The sequence below is a fragment of the Grammomys surdaster genome, unplaced genomic scaffold (assembly GCF_004785775.1).
Source record: "Grammomys surdaster isolate TR1022 unplaced genomic scaffold, NIH_TR_1.0 125807, whole genome shotgun sequence".
In the NCBI taxonomy this organism is placed as follows: domain Eukaryota; kingdom Metazoa; phylum Chordata; class Mammalia; order Rodentia; family Muridae; genus Grammomys; species Grammomys surdaster.
Window position 1 is genome coordinate 294,426 of NW_021620638.1, and position 18,002 is coordinate 312,427.

An 18,002-nucleotide genomic window follows, 5' to 3' on the forward strand; every position below is an offset into this window, starting at 1 on the left:
ATTCCAAAATGCCATGGTGAGGAAATAATGGACCACAGCCAGATAGAAAACCAGTTAGGCAAACTCCAGACTCCCTGTACTCCATGTCCGATGTCAAATCACTCTTCAGATCTCCAATTCCTTTCATTCTTGTTGGCAGATCAGCAGCAAGAAGCTTTGTTCTCTTGGGCTGGTTTCACTGCCTGTTGGCTGCTTTACTCAGGAGGTATTCACAGCTTTAGCATCTAGAACATCCAATTACTTGGGATACTGGATTGTCAATAGAATTAAAGACAAATATCATCTGTCATCCCTGGAAAATACATAACCATGTTCTCAGGTGACCTTGGTGTGTGTCTGGTGTGAGACAATTCATCACCTCAAGTTGTGTAGTTTATGAGTGGAATATCAGTATCTGAATATAGTCTTTTTCCTTGTGTCAAAGTGAAGTCTTTGATGTGATGGCCATTTTCCTATTTTTACCCCTTTGATTGATGAATTCATTTAGCTATACTTATCCTTTGAGGAAGACCCTGTTCCTAATTATGAATTTTTAATTATCATAGTTAAAAGTCTTTTAAAGTATGTGTTTTTCTTTAACAGAGATGGCTAATATAGTTCATATTTAAATTTTTTTGTACAGGATGTCAAAAGAAGTAAATAAGGATGTCCTTATTTTATGAGGAGATAATGATGCTATTCACAATGCAGAAGTCTTAACAGAAAGCCAAAGCTTTGACTAATTTTGACAATCCTAATTGTTTTCCTGATAGGCCAAACTTTATGAACAGATTTAAATATTTGTCCATTGAAATTAGTTATACATTCAATATGTGATCTAGTAGCATGTCCCAAATAGGAATAGTTCTCTAAACAGAATTTTTCTTTGTTTAAGGCAATAATTGACTAACCAACAAACAGAAGCTTTGTCCAGTGGAAAAAAAACATATAAAATATATAAACATAAAATCTTATAAAATGCCCAATTTAGTAAAAAGATAAAACAAAGTTCTTGGCTTTTTTGTAACTCACATTTCCACACACACACTCCATCCCAGGCAAACATTACTAAGAAAAGGTCAACCATTAAGAAAACCATTGTTGTTGGGCAGTGGTGGCATCCACTTTTAGTCCCAGCAACTTAGGAGGCAAAGGCAGGCAGATCTCTGAGTTCAAGGCCAGACTGGTCCACAGAGTGATTTTCATGACAGCTAGGGCTACACAGAAAAACCCTGTCTCAAGAAAATCAAAGCAAAACAAGTAACTATGTTATGGACATTTACAATTAGCTTGATTTTGTTATTCACATTGTGTGCACATACTGAAATATCACTCTACACACCTTCGATAGCATTGTGTCTAGAACCATTTAAAATAGTACCTCCCTGCTGTTACATGTGGACGTCACCTATCACAGTAGATATTCTTCTGTTTCGTTTCTTCATTTGTTTTGTTGGAATTGTTACTATTGGGGGTGGGGATGGGGGCTTGTGGAGACAAGGCTGGCCTTGAACTCCTGAGTTTCCTGTGTCTACCTCCCAAGTGTTAGGATTCCATGTGTGAGCCACCAAACCTGGTACGATAGTGAAAATTTTAAAGACAATATTTTGCTTTAAAATTCATGTTTTAGGTTAGAATAGATAGTGGGTTTCATTATGTCCTATGTTCTGTGGGGTGAACAAAGAATTGTACATCCTGGAAAGCAATTGTACACCCAAAGAAAGCAAACATGACTGGAAAGTGAAGTAACAGAAGAAGATGCAAGGGACACAAGAGGCAAAGGCCCTGGAGATAGAAGAGCAGGAAGGACAAACTTTATTCAGGTGGACAAACAGCTGTCATCAAGGGGATGGGAGGGTCCCCAGAGGTGGGAATCAACTAAGGGCTCTGGGTGGACTTTCCATAAATCCCAGGTCCCTCTGCCTTTCTCCCTCATTAGACATGCTCATTTGCCTTTAGCAATCTGCACCTGTTGAAAGGTTCTTGAAAAAAGTGGGAAAGGGGAGGCTAAGGAGCAGCTTCCTCTCTTAAAGAGGCTGGTTCCCTGTTTTCTACACCACCCAAGTCCCCTGATGCTTCAGCATCTGTAGTGTGTGTGGTGTTACATTGTTCTCATTTGTTCCCCTCCCTCCCTGTCCTCCCATGCTCCAGACTATGAATTTGTTTGTTTATTTCAGTTTGTTCTAACTTGGGGAACTTTTTTTTTTTTTTGAGTTTCATTTTGTAGTCCTGGAACTTGCTACATAGACCAGGCTGGCCTCAAACTCAGAGAGATCCACCTGCCTCTCTGCTCCCGAGGCCTGGGCTTAAAGGGGTATGCCTCTAAACCTAGCATAGGACTTTTTTTCACCTTGATATATACATTTATCATTTATGGTCATAGAATTTTTCTCTTATTTTCCATTCATTCAACCGGCATACACATACTCATTTTTAATAACTATAGTAAAAATATATTTGTAAATAAAAATGACTTTATAATTTTAACATTTAGCTCATTATAATTTGTGATATGTAGTACAGACCCAATTTAATTATTGACCACACTAACATTTTATGGAATCAGAGGTATTATTTGCTATCACTTCCTTTTGATCTTGATGTCTCCTTTTCTTTATTTGACAAGTTCTTTCAGTGCTTCCATGTAAGAACTTGTAAGAGTAATTTTCTACGTTAAAAAAATCTCATACCATTTTGACCATTATTTTTAGGTTTTTAAAGTTCTAACACAGTACAGTGCTTTTTGAGGTTATTCCTTTTAGATCTGTTTGTCCAAAGACTTCACATGCTCTTGACATTCATTGTCCAAAAACTTGACACTGAAATTTCCAAAGCATTTTCACCTCAACTTTCAAGTATTTTCTTGTGAAGGTAATTATAGTATGACCATAAGTAAAAGTTATCTTGACTTGACTTTTCATGGCTTTTATTATTATTATTTAAATTCTTCATATAATGTATTTTGATCGTAGTTTTCCCCTCATCTATTCTCTTTATGTTCTCTCCTTCTCTCAAAACAAGCAAACAAATGAAAATACACACAAAAAACAAGTAAGACAAAAAAATACTAAAATAAGCCAAAACAAGAAGCATACAAAACACATGGGGTCCATTTTGTGTTGGCTAACCACTCCTGGGAATGGGGCCTGCCCTGAAATATGGTTGCTATACCTCAGTGTCACTCTGTTGGAGGGAGGGGGCTGATTTCTTCACTCCTAGCAAGTATTAATTTCAAATGCCTTCTTGGTTAGAGATGGGATTTTGTGACCACATTCTCTTCTCCCTGCAGGGGTTTTGTCTGGCTTGAGCTTGTGTTGGCCTTGTGTATGCTATCATGTCTCTGTGAATCAACATTGTTATATCTGGAGGACGCTGTTTCTTTGGAGTCATTTTCCACCTCTGGATCTTGAAATCTTTCATTCTCCTCTTACTCATAGATCCTTGAGCTTTGAAAGGCAGGGTTTGATAAAGACGTTTCATTTAGGGTTGAGCACTCCAAAGTGGTTCATTCTCTGCACATTGTTCAGTTGTGGGTCTCTGTATTAATTACCATTTTAATGCAAGAAGAAGTTTCTCTGATGAGTGTTGAGCAAATGGGCATAGCACTATGTCATTGATAGCATTTTATTGCTGTGTTCACTTAGCAGAATAATAGTGGTAGATTTCCCCCTAAGCCTATGGTCTACCTAGTCTCAGGTTCTTGATCTCATTAAGACTGTCAGGTGTGGGTTCCATCTAATTTTTTTAAAAAGTAGTTGGTTACTCCCATTAGTGCCACTACTGCACCAGTGTGTTTTTACAGGTTGTTGCTGCTGTAGATTGCAGGTTCTATAGCTTGGTGGTATTACTTTTCTTCTCCAGTAGTGTGTCTAGAACCTTCCAACAGTGAAGCTTCTAGTTCCATACCGGATCAATTTTTCAATGCTCTATGATATAATTAAGTGATGTCATCACTAACCATCAGAATATGAGAGCCTTACCATCAGGTTGTGGAGGATAACCAATAGCCTTAACAATAACTTTCAATGTTTGGGTGAGTCTAGGGATCCCTTTGGCCAACAACTCATCAAGATGTAACCCATTCCTGGCGCTGGAGGTGTAAGGATGGTTTTGATGTAAAAATTTAAGTTGGGTGTGGTGATATACACCTGTAATCCACTCTAGAAGCTGCAGCATGAGATCACAAATTTTAGGTCAACAATTCCCTACTTCAGACAAAGCAGATTGATGTTTCACATTATTGTTGGACCTTTCCATTCATAATAAAGTAACGCTTTTCATATCCCCTTAGTTGAAATGGCCTTCCTCAGAAGCCTCTTCAAAGCTCCTATGACATCTTTGTTCCTCAGAGTGTAGATGAACGGATTAGCCATGGGAGTGATGACACAGTAAAACAGAGTCAAGACCTTGATGAGGTCTTGGGAGCCATCCTCTGAGGGTTGCATGTAGATGTAGATCCCTGGTCCATAAAATAAAGACACCACCAGCAGGTGTGATGAGCAAGTGTTGAAAGCCTTGAGTCTCCCTGCTGCAGAAGGCATTCGAAATACAGTTTGGGCAATGTAACTATAAGATACAAGTATCATGGAGAGGGGACCCATTATAAAGAATGTGGCCACCACTGCTAAAGTAATCTCATTGACTGTGGTATCCCCACAAGACATCTTAATAAGCCCAGGAAGCTCACAGAAGAAGTGGTCCAGCATTCGGTTTCCACACAGGGGTAACTGTATGGTAAGTGTAGACTGCAGCAGTGAGTTGGCCAGGCCAGTCAACCAAGCAGTGCCAGACAGCTGAAGACAGAGCCTGTGGTCCATAATAACAGAGTACCTCAGAGGCTTGCACACGGCCACATAGCGATCTAAGGCCATGATACCAAGAAGGACACATTCAGTACAGCCTAGCCAATGAAACACATAGGCCTGGGCCATGCAGCCTATATAAGTGATGTTCTTGTTGGGTCCCTGTAAGTTAAACAACATTTGAGGGACAGTTGTAGTAGTAAAACAGAGATCCAAAAATGAAAGGCTGGTAAGGAAGAAATACATGGGACTTTGGAGCTGGGAATCAAGTTGAGAAACCAAAATAATAGCAATGTTTCCCAGCAATGTGAACATGTAGGAGGTCAGGAGGACAAAGAAGAGGGGAAGATCCAGCCATGCGTACTTGCTAAAGCCCATAAGTATGAAATCATCTGGGAAATCTCCATTAATGGATTTCATTGAAGTTTCAAAGGAGAGAGGCCTAATAAAATCAAGGAAGAAAAGGATGACTTAAAAAAATTACAACTAGGCAGATTTTCTGAAGGTACTAGAAAAAAATTACACCTTTTCCCCCCCTAGGGAAAAAGCCGGTATATGCCATCCACAGAAATCACAGCAGTGGTGATAAATGCAGTAATTAATAGGTAACATTTCAAACATCTGAAAAACTCTTCCTGGGGACAAAATTGTTCTAGGTAATGCTCGCTTTCCTCTCCTTGCTCTCTTTCAAGAAGAAACTTCTCATTGAGACATCTGAAACACATGAACAAATCAGTATTCAGACAAAGTGGTAGCTCTTTTCTTCACTTCTTTGTGTTAGGAGAACAACTTGTCAGTAGAAAAAAGGGAGGGTCAACTTTTCATATAGATTAACTATTCCTTTTGTCTGACAATGGTGCCAATGGAGGTGGGCAGTGTGTTGTTTACCTAGATTCCTCACAGCTAAGGGAGTGTGTAATTTAGGGTTAATCAATCTGATGCTAGTCCCCAGGGCTTGAACACAGACAATGCCACATGCTAGAACATTTACAAGACCAAGTGCAGGGCACAGACAACCCCAAGTGCTAGAACACAGATAAAATCAAATTATAGTACATAGACAAGGCCAAATGGTAGTATATAAACAAGACCAAACACTAGAACACAAACAACATCAAATGCTAGAACATAGATAAGCTAGGGCAGAGGCAAGAACAAACGCTGGACAGATAGGGTCATGGGCATTCCCATTTGCTGCTGGTCAGAAGCACAGTGGTGCAGTTACTTAGGAGACAGCTCTTCGGACTCTTACAGCACTAAATATAAGCTGTCAGACTCAGCTAGAAATTGAGCTCTTTCCTATTCTCCAAATGTGCTGAAAAGTTATGTCCATATAAAACTTGTCCACAAATGTTTATAACTGCTTTACTCATGGCTGCCAATGTTTAGAAATAACTAAAATATCCTTCAGTTGGTGAGTGGATTAATAAACCGTGGTACATCTAGATAACAGAACATTATTCAGTATTAAAATTTGAGCTTTCAAACCATGAAAAGACACTGGAGAAGCCAATCTGAGAAAGCTATATTCTGAAATATTCCAACAGAATGTCATCCTCAAAGGATGACGCTGTAGAGATGTAAAACCATCAGTGGCTGCCAGTGACTAACAGAGTGAGAATCATTGTAACATCAAAGATTTAAGACAGTGAAACTACTCCATGGCTTCTGTGCTCATGCTCTCTGTAATGATGGGTGTATGCCAAGGTTAACTTGTCCAAATGAGCAGGATGTATAATGCCAAAGGTTAATTGCAACGCAAATTCTGGATTTGGAGCAGTCAATACATCAATGTTGGCTCATTGATTACAACAAATAGTCCTTTGTGGTGTGGAAAGATACACATGCATGGAGGTGATGGGATTATGGGAAATCTCTGTACTTTGCTCAACTCTTCTATTCACCTAAAATGTCTCTAAATTTTGAAGAAAAACATTTACTTGCCCATTGAGAAGGTTATATGATTAAAAAAAAAGAAGAAGATTCTCCTGTAACACGCTCAGTATGCATAAAAAGCTTAGAGTCAATTAAAAGACAAGCCGGAGGAAAAGAATAATACATTTGAAAATTAACATAGACATTTCCTAGTAGGATAGAGATTTAGATACCACATGTTGGGATTAATTCTAAGAAACTGGTAGCCAAAGAAATTACATATGACTTTATCATGACAAGAAAGTTGTTTTTCCATTTACTGGATGAGTCTGTGGAAGTTGTTTTAATTGTTTTGGGTTTGTTTTGTTCGTTACATGATTGAAACCTGGTTATGAAGTGACAGGTCTGAATGATGTTGCTAGAATCCATGTGATGTGTGATAGAGGACCATGGGAAGATTGCAGAACATTTTCATGTCAATCATAATGGACAGGTGATGAGGACCGGGCTACCACAACCCGTGGCTCAGTGTTTTCCTATGGAAGAACCTTCTCCACAGCCATGATTGTTCCCTAAAAGATCAGGCAGTGTGAGTGATGAGTGAGAAAGTTGGTTTTATTTTTCCACTGCAAGCTCATGGTATTACATTTTTAAAATCTTGACTATGTGCCTTGAATATAATGAAAAATAGCAAAGACTAGGAAGTGCCAATACTTATAAATGATGGCTAAAGACTTCAGAAGCACACACTCATGTTTGAAACAATAGAAACACAACAGTTAAACCTGCAGGGAAGGGAAGTATTTGAAGAAAGCTTGGTCAGTTTTATAGCTGATTTTAGCAACCTGATAAACGTACATGTGTAGAGAGCATTATCATATGTTATAGGGAAAAACCAGGTTGTAAACTCAACTCAAGGTTTTCATGATGTAGAAAACCTTTATCTCTATGTTAAATGCACTGACCAAACAAATGTGTTTCAGGACAAGAGTGGGATGCCTGGAATAGCAGCTCTTAAGAACCCTTACTACAGTGGACAATGAGTAAGGATAGGAGAGAATGGAAAGCTGGGGGTGAGGTGAGGGCAACCTGCACAGGGATAGCATTAGCAAGCAAGGCAGTGGTGACAAATAGGAGCAAGGCATGGCTATACAACAGAGGAGTTAGAACCCCAAACTTTAATCCAAGATGCTAGGAGGCTGGAAATGGAATGGACAGAAAGAAAAGGTCATTGATATGAACATTGTGTGGGATACATAGCTTAAATCACAAATATCTTTAGAAGGCAAATTTTAAGTTTGGCATGCAAGAATCAGCTTGAGTGAGTCTCCTGGGGTCTTTTACCTCTGGGTTAACGTAACCAGCTAGTGATTTGAGAAATCATAAAGCACCTGAACCTGTGTTTGAGGTAGTTATAATAGTTTAGTTACCAAGACCAGGAATATGTGGAGGCAAAAAGACAGTGACAAGAGACTGCGTCCAAACAGAGAAGAGTCATTGAAGGGAACCAGGCATTCACAGATAAAGCAGAGAAAAGAGTGACATCCTGTCTTCTCACAAACATCCTCAAGAATTTGGACTTGTCCATTGTTCGCACAATTTGATTCCTGAATTGATCTTCATTGTGTTATATTTTAAAGAGTTTGTTCAACCCCAACCTTCCCTCTCACTCTTTACTAAAGTTGACTATTTCTTTGCTAGAGCAAGAACTTAGTTAGCTGAAGTATCTTACTTAACCTAGCTGATCATGTGTACCCCAGAACATTGATTTATTCATCCTCTCAAAACCAAATAAAACTACACAAAATCCAGGGATATTTAGTCTTGTGTTGGTAGAAAGGGAGATCACTAGCACATACCTCTCTGTGTTGGGATTTATTAGGCAGATGTGATCAGCTATAGAAATATAGTCAGGAGAAATGCTGCTAAAGGACCAGGTTCCTCAGGTTCAGAGAGAAATTAAGTGGGTATGATCAGGCTAGGGACCCAAGAAGAGCCTCTAAAGTTTCGATGTGGCAGGTCATGTGACAAAAGAAAAATTCTCTCCTGGTTTTAGGGTTGACTCAGGAGAAGATAAAACCAGCTTTCACCCAGTGTGCCAGCCCTCCCTGAGAGACTGCCGTTGGCAAACGAGTCTCCCTGGAGCATCGGGTTTATATTTACCACTTTGGCTATATTAGGGTTTGCATCAGATTTTCCATCCATTAATCTCATTTGACTACCAAGGGAGAGAAGAATTTGCTTCCCCAATTTTCAGAAAGCAAACAAATGTATTAATAACAACAATAATAGGACCTGAGAGATGGCTCAACAGCTAAAACAAAACAAAACACTTTCTGCTCTTGCAGACGACCAGTGGTTGATTCCCAGCACTCACATCGGGTGGCTCACAGCTACCTATAACTCTATCTCCAGGGATGATCTATTCTGCCTCCATGGGTACTCAAATGCGTGTGCATGTGTGCGTGCATGCGTGTGTGTGTGTGTGTGTGTGTGTGTGTGTGTGTGTATGTTATAGACATGTACCTCTGTGTCTCAGATAGTTTCTGTATAAGGTTGGTGCATCACAAATGCAGAACTCATGAATAAGAACTCTTTCTTTCTCTGTCTCTCTGTCTCTTTCTCTCTGTCTCTCTCCCTCTCCCTCTCCCTCTTTCTCTCTCTGTCTCTGTCTCTCTCTCTCTCTCTTTCTCTCTCTCTCTCTCCCTCTCTCTCTCTCTCACACACACACACACTCACACAATAAAAATAGTAACAATAATAATAATCATTTAACACACCACAAACACTTTACAGGAAGGTCCCTAGTAGCTTAAGTGGGCACTGTTATTGTCCTCGTCTATAGCCTGAAGCTTGAAGAAATTAAATAATTTGTTCAAGATTTATAAGATTTTTCACATTTTTCAATTCAAATACTAAGTGAAGGTTTTGCAAACAGAACACAGGTAGACTTTCTTTGGTTGGTAGTGTATGGAGTACAGATGCAGATTTTGTTTGTTCAAGCTCACCACAGTCAGGATTTACATTGTTTTAACTGCCTTAAAAACATTAAGATTCTCTTTTTATTTCTTCCATCAGTTGGTACAATTTCAACCCATCTCTATCACTTGAAAAGTTTTTTTAGAGTAAATTGCTCCACAGAACAAGGTAGAAGAAAGACAGCAACTCTAAAGATGGTTAAAGACTCTTGTCCCACCCCTTTTGGAACACCTAGGCTGCCCTGCCAATGTTATTAGATGGTTCTTGACCAAGTTGCTCAGAGCTGTATGTCAAACAGTTCCTTCTTCTTTTTTGTTTTGAGTCTGGCCTTGAACTGACGATGTGGCTGAAGATATCTCTAATGCTCAGCCTTCTGCCTCCAGCTCCCAAGTGCTGGGATTGCAGGAGTATGCCACCACACCCATTCCATTCCCCACCTCTACTCTTGAATCTGAATAATTGGAGGATGAGCAGACAATATCCACAGCAGAAACAACATAATACAGCTTAAGAGATGAAGAAATTGTATGTTCTTACAAGTCCCCCCCCTTCCATTCTAGTTTGTTTTTGTTTTTTAAGATAGGGTCTCATATAGCCCAGGCTGGCCTCCATCTCAGTATGTAGTAGAGAATCTAGGACTCCAGATTCTCTTCCTTGCTCCTACAAAGTGCTGGGATCTCAGGAATGGCGTGTGTCACCATTCTTGACTTGATCTGTTTCTTCTTCATAGAGAACCTCTTACATAGATATCTGAGGTTTCATTTTATATTTTCTTCCTTCAAGAGTAAGGGAAATTAAACAATACTTTACTAGGCTGGTGCATTCTCTTCATGAGAAGAAATATCAAAACTATTTTAGGACCCTTCAGGCAGAAAAGGCTAAGGTTTGAGAGTAGTCTAAGTTACTCAATTTTGTTTTACCTTATGGCTATAAATGTCACCCTTGACTCTAAAGAAATAGAAGATAAATACGACAAGAAGGTCATGGGTTCCAGAATGAGATAGTCTTGATTTGAAACTGAACATGGCCACTTAGTATGTTACAGAGAACATCACTAAACCTGTATCTTCATCCTTAAAATGCAGATTTATTTAAGAGAATTATTGGGCTAATTGAGATTCTATATGGAAAAATTTGGGTATAATGAATTCCAGTAAATAACTGCTCCTGTCTATGTGATCACAGGAGAGATGCAACTCTCGAGTCACTGCACAGCGCTGTCAGCGTAGCTCATGAATTAGTACACAGAGCTGTTGGTGTAGGTCATGATCCAGTACATAGCACTGTTGGTTAATTCATAAGTCAGTGCACAGCATTGTTGGTGTAGTTCATGAGTTAGTGCACAGCACTGTTGGTGGGTGACTTAGTTAGGGTTTTACTGCTGTGAACAGACATCATGACCAAGGCAACTCTTATAAGACAACATTTAAATAGGGCTAGCTTACAAGTTCAGAGGTTCAGTCCATTATTATCAAGGCAGGAACATGGCAGCATCCAGGCAGGGATGATTCAGGGGGAGCTGAGAGTTCCACATCTTCATTTGAAGGCTGCTAGCAGAATATTGATTTCCAGTCAGCTAGGATGAGGGTCTTAAGCCCACTCCTGCAGTGACACACCTCCTCCAATAGGGCCACACCTTCTAAGAGTGCTACTCCCTGGGCCAAGCACATAAAAACTATCACAGTGTAGTTCATGAATCAGTGCACAGCGCTGTTGGTGTAGTTCATGAGTTAGTACAATTACTGTTGGTGTAATTCATGTCTCAGTACACAGTGTTGATAGTACAGATGGGCCTCACTTTAAGATCATTGTCCTATTCATGGTTATAACCCAGTATTTTGCAAAGTCACTTGTCAATGGCACTTAAAAAGCTTACTAAAATACGCATTTCTGGGCCACTGACCAAATAATATTAGAATTTCTGAGAATAAGTCCCAAGGCAAGTGTATTTTAACTAGGTCCCTAGGCAATTCAAGTGAGAGTCACCACATTAGAGAATCAGACTACTTTTTCAACTGCAGAACTAAAGTTTGTATTCCATTGGGGTTAATTTCTTTTATCCCTCTGAGGACTAAAAGCCTTCTCTGAAGACTAAAGGCATATAAACAGATATAAATGACTGTTGTTAAAATTTAGTTATTCTGGCTAAGAGTTAGTGGCAAATACCTTCAATCCCAGCACTTGGGAGGCAGAAGCAGGCAGATCTCTGAATAACCTACAGAAAGAGAACTCCAGGATGGACTACATACATAGACTACATACATAGAGAAACCCTGTCTTGAAGAACAAAAAACACAAATCAAAAAATTGACAATACCTGGAAAATTATATGCAAAACAGATAACACAAAGCTGAATTATCTAGTATCAATAACAAGTTACATCTGATTCCAGGAAAAGGGACATTTGTTTTTCTCCCTTTCCAAAAAAGAAAGGACAATGAAGAAGCTAGGCCACTGTGTAACAAAACATATTCTGGAAAGACCAAGATACCTTCTATGTATATGATGGAGAGGCTCAGAGAGCTAAGTACTAGTCAGATCTTGGTATTTGTATATTGGCTTTAATAAAGATCTAATGTCAATAGCTGAAGCAGGAAGATAGAGTAGAATTTCTGGGCAAAGAGCAAGGGCCTCTGGGAGAAGTAGGCAAGCGCCAGATGTTTGCCCAGGGGCACTAGAAGAAACCAAGGACTGAGAGAGAGGTAGAGAACTACCCATGTGGCAGGTCATGGGCTAGAACAAGATTGGTTTAGATGAGCTAGCTGGAGATGAGCTGGCTGGGAGGTAGCCCAGGCTAAAGGCCTAAGCTTTAAAATATGTATGTCTCTATGTTTTTATTTATATAGCTGGCATATCTGTAAAAGTTCCACGGTAAGAAAGCCATGCTGAAGGCCTTCAATAAATTTTATAAGGCAATGGGTATGATTTTCTCATAAAATTATGACATTATATTTATTCAGCTTCTGATTCAGTGTGATTAATCAGTGTGTTCTTATTCATGAGTTCTGCATCTGTGATGCACCAACCGTATACTGAAACTACCTGAGACACAGGGGCATGTGTCTGTAACTTAAGAACTATAATGTTCAGTGTCCTTAGTCATCAGGGAAATGCAAATCAAAATAACCCTGAGATTCCATCTTACACAAGTCAGAATGGCTAAGATTAAAAACTCAGGTGATAGTAGATGCTGGCGAGGGTGTGGAGAAAGAGGAACACTCCTCCATTGTTGGTGGGACTGCAAGATGGTGCAACCACTTTGGAAATCAGTGTGGCGGTTCCTCAGAAGATTGGACATAGCATTACCTGAGGATCCAGCTATACCACTCCTAGGCATATACCCAGAAGATGCTTGAACATATAACAAGGACATATGCTCAACTATGTTCATAGCAGCCTTATTTATAATAGCCAGGAGCTGGAAAGAACCCAGATGTCCTTCAACTGAGGAATGGATTCAAAAAATGTGGTATATTTACACAATGGAGTATTACACAGCTATTAAAAACAATGAATTCGAGAGTTTCCTAGGTAAATGGATGAAACTAGAAATCATCATCCTGAGTGAAGTAAGCCAATCACAAAAGAACACACATGGTATTCACTCACTGATTATTGGATATTAGCCCAGAACCTTGAAATGCCCAAGATGCAACTCACAGGCCACATGAAGCTCATAAAGAAGGAAGACCAAGTGGGGGTGATTCAGTTCTTCTTAGAAGGAGCAACAAAATACTCAAGGGAGCAAATATGGAGACAAAGTGAGGGACAGAAACTGAAGGAGGGGCCATTTGAAGACCTTTCCACCTGAGTATCCATCCCATGTGCAGTCACCAAAGGTAGATGCTGATGTGGAAGTCAGGAAGTGCATGCTGATAAGAGCCTGATATGGATGTCTCCTCAGAGGTCTTCAAGAGTCTGACATATTCAGAGGCAGATGCTCACAACTAGCCATTGAACTGATCATGAGGTTCTCAATGGAGGAGTTAGAGTGAGGAGTGAAGGAGCTGAAAGGGTTTGTGGCACCATGAGGAGAGCAACAATACCAACAAACCACAGCTCCCAGGGTCTAAACCACCAGCCTGGGAGCACTTAGGGAGGGATCCAGGGCTTCAGCTGAATATGTAAGAGTGGAGGGCCCTGTTGGGCATAGGTGGAAGATGAGATCCTTGACCTCATGAAGCCTGGATGCCCCAGGGGGTGGGAATATTGAGGGTGGGAAAGTGGGAGTGGGGGGGGGGTAGGTAGGGGTTACATCCACAGAGAAGAAGGAGGAGGGGTAAGGGGATAGGGGGTTCCCGGGTGGGTGGGGGATGGGGTAAGAGGACAACATATGAAATGTAAATAAAATATCCAATAAAAAAATATACTAAAAAAAAAAAGAACTATGTGAAAGCTGAGATAGGAGGAACAGGAGCTCAAGTGCATCATCAGAGGCATAAGCAAGGTCAAGTCTAGGCTGACTACATGAGACCCTAGATTAAAAAAATATATAAGTATGGGCTGGAGAGGTGGCTCGGTGGTTAAGAGCACGTACTGCTCATCTTCAAGACCTGAGTTCAATTCTCACATCAGGTAGATTATAACTGCCTGTAACCCAGCCCCAGTAGGAATCTCTGGCCTCTGTGGCCACTTGCATTCATGTGTGTATACCTGCTCTCTGCATATATACATATTTTGTATATAAAATAGTAAAAATAAGTATGTTTTAAAAACTAACTAAACAAAGATTCAGAAGAAAGTCAGGTAAGATAAATATATGTCCATAAAGGAAGTGTAATCTGTCACTTAACATTTCAGAAAAAGAACTAAAGAGATTAAGAAAGTCACAGAACAGGGCTTGTAAGACAGCAAGCCTGACCACCCAGTCCCTGGTCTCTACGTATTGCCTTCCACACCAACTATGGCACGCAAACTCCTACTCACAAAATAAATCAAATGAAACTGTAACAAAAAGGGGGGAAAGTCATAGGAACTCTGAAGAATTAGCATCAATAAAAGTAAGCAAAATGTAAAGGTGAAGAATTTGTGCAAAAGAGAAACTTAGAATTGATAGACCTCAGTAAAGAATTAAAGAGAAAGAAAACCAAAGCATAAGAAATACTAGACTACTTGACCATCGGAGATCAGGTCATTAGGGAAAACAAAATTAAACAAACAATCAAACAAACAGATTTTCCTGTTTTTTTTTTTTAAGGAAAAAGAGAACAAGTGAACTCGTTTAAGGAAAGAAGCCAAGTAAATACTATTTATCTGTCATCTATTGTCTATCAGATATCTACCATCAATTCATCTTCTATGGATCTACCACTATTTATCATTTATTCTCTCCCTATTAATCTCCTGTCCTTCAATATCTGTCTATCCTATATCATCTCTTGACCAGTCATCTATCTACTCTACCATCTATTGATTTCTCATCTATCGATTGGTCTATCAATCCATCATTATTATTTCTCTGTCATCATCTGTGTATCATTGTAGTGGCTATTCTTGGTTACCAGCTTGACTACATCTGAAATTAACTAAAACCTGAAAATGGAGAGCAGAATTGTAAAGGGTTTTTGCCTAATTTGAAGTGAGAAGTTCAACTTCTGATCAGAATCTTTGAGGTAGAAAGATACACCTTAAATCCAGATTTTTTTGAGCTGGAAAAGACCCATCTCTCATCTGAGCCGTGCCTTCTGCTAGAAGCCTATGTAAAAGACATGGAAGAAGAAAGCTTTTGATCTTTGCCTGCCTGCTCTTACCTCACTAGCAAGTCCATTCTTTAAGTAGCATTGGAGTCTATTTCTTCAGGATTCCTGTGGATAATGAAGACCAGCTGAGAAATCCAGCCTCGTGGACTGAGCAACTACTGTATTATTGGAGTGTTATTTTATAACCAGCCATGTTGGATTAGCTGGACCACAGCCTTAAGTCACATATGATATGCATACATATATACATATAATATATATTAGAATACATGTGAATTTTGTTAGCTGTTCCCAAATTCTCTTCTATAAAAATCATACTGTTTTATATTCTCACTAGCTATATATAAGAGTGGTAGGGCCTTTGTGGTAGGGCATGACTGTGACAGAAGGCAGAAGGAAGCGAATCAGGAGTTCAAGTTCAACCTTAGCTATATAGCAAGTGTGAGCTCAGCCTAGACTACATGAGACCCCATCTCAGAAAAACAAAAACAACGAGAAAAAGAGTATATATTTCTTCCAAAGTCTAAAGAATAGACAGTGTTGTCAAAATCAATTGTTATTCTTGTGATAAGAAATTTGTAATATCTTTAACTTATAATGTGCTTATCAGGGTGCAGCTTCCTTGTGAGGGGAGAGGTGCCTGCTGATCCTTATGTATCTGCGGTAAGCTGTGTAGGAAATAGAAAAGTCATCAGCTGCTTTCCAATTTTCCCTGCTCCTTGTAACTCCTCACTATATGCCTTTTCCAATAAGAAATTCATTGTTTACCAAATTGGATATTAGTGCAATCATTATGTTGGTCTGCCGTGGCTTCCTTCCTAGGGTGAATACATGTGTGTGTTGTGTCTGTCAAACAAAAATTGACATGGTGATCTGGATCTAGCAGAACCAGAGATGAATCAGGGAGGAGTAATTGCATGGTTTTAGTTATTGGTACCACGGTTTGCAACTAAGGATGGAGCACCTATGCAGGGGATGGGAGTGCATATCCTGGAATGGTTATCTTTCCTTATTTGGTATGGGATACTGTGACTTCTTGCTATGTTAGTGATTGCATGGACCCTACAGTAGGTGCTGAGGCATGTAACCAAGAATGAGTCCCCTACCCAGAAGGAAGGTCTGATTGGGGACTCTGTAGTGGGAAATCCAAGTGAGGCTATCTTCCTCTATGTGGTACAGGGTGGTGTGCCTTTTTAATGTGTAAGTCCAATAAGTGAGTACAGAGATGCCCTTTAAAACATGCAAAGTTTTGAATAAACATTGCAGTCTATTGAGTAAGATGTAAAGAACCAGCATGTTGAGCCGAGCATAGTGGCACTGTGCCCTTAATTCCATCAGTTGGTACATAGAGGCAGACAGAGCTCAAGGTAGCCTAGTCTGTAAAGCGAGTTCCAGGCCAGTCAGGGTTACACAGAAGTGTGGCCACTGTTATATATAGCCAAAGGGTGGGTGATTATTCCCCGTTGCCCTTAGACTAGACTAAGCAACTACAGCCAACCTCATCAAGTTTATCAAAGGTAAAGAAAATGCACAGAGGCCCCACAAAAGTACCTCAGAATGTGACAACTGGCTGATACCAACAGATAAAATTTGCTCATGTGGCGTTAGACCAGAGGAGAATATGAGGGAGGTGTAGCTCAAATTCAAATAGAAACAGATTCCACTTTAATTTCACTTCTCATCATTATGACTAAAATATCCAACAATGCAACATAGGAAGCACACATACACACAATATATATATTATTTACATGTAAATATATAAATAAATATAATATGTAAATAAGTAAAATATCCAAAACAAAATCAAAACCCAAGTCCTGGTCCCCGAAAGGCATAAGAGTCGCAGCAGGGGTAGGAACTACACTCTGCCAACTGAACTGTGTCCCATCCAGCTGTCTCCTTTGTATTCAGTCCTGGACCCTAAACCATGGAAGAGTCTCCTGTATTCAAGGATGGCTTTCCTACCTCACAGATATCCCCAGAGGTTTGTCTTCTAGGTTAACTCTAAGGTCTATGTAGTTGACAATTAAGAGTAGCCATCCCAGATGGACTGCTCACAGCATGATGTCAGGGTAACTGGACCACTGTGTACAGATGCATGAAAGCTTAAACCAGCATGCCACATATGACACTAGGACAAATTCTGAATAGATAGAAATTTTTTAAAAAATGAGAAACCACAAGTATAATTACTAGAAATGCCAAGCTATAAATCTCGTATAATTTTGACTTTTATTTTAAAAATTCAGAAGTAAAAAAAAAGTTGATGTAATTCATTGCATATGTGAGGCAGGTAGATCTTTGAGCTGAAGGTCAGTTTGGTTTATATAGTAAGTTCCAGGCCAGCCAGAGATGCATAGTGAGATACTGTCTCAAAAATAAAAAAATCTAACAGTATTTACTCCTGTTCACTAATAAAATAAGTAAAGTGAAAAAATATAAAGGTGAATTGCGGGAAAACTATTTCTAATTCATACTTGAAAGAATTGAATATAAAGAGCCTCAGAAAAAAATCCCAACTCACAGAAGAAATTTGCAAATAACGTGAACACCAGCTTCATGGAAAAGGAAAAAAAAAGCACAAGAACTGGGATGGGTATCAGCCTCACTTCACAGCGAGGCTCGACTGTAGATCCATGATGAAATAGATCAGCATCACTTCAC

General features: G+C 39.5%; 1 protein-coding gene across 1 annotated transcript; it reads right to left on the minus strand.

The window, feature by feature from the left end:
• Nucleotides 1-4,256: 4,256 nt before the first annotated feature.
• LOC114640357 (olfactory receptor 2B11-like) lies at nt 4,257-5,201 on the minus strand. The gene has a single exon (XM_028789293.1). It carries the CDS (start codon nt 5,199-5,201, stop codon nt 4,257-4,259), a length of 945 nt encoding a protein of 314 aa, XP_028645126.1.
• Between the last annotated feature and the right edge of the window lie 12,801 nt (nt 5,202-18,002).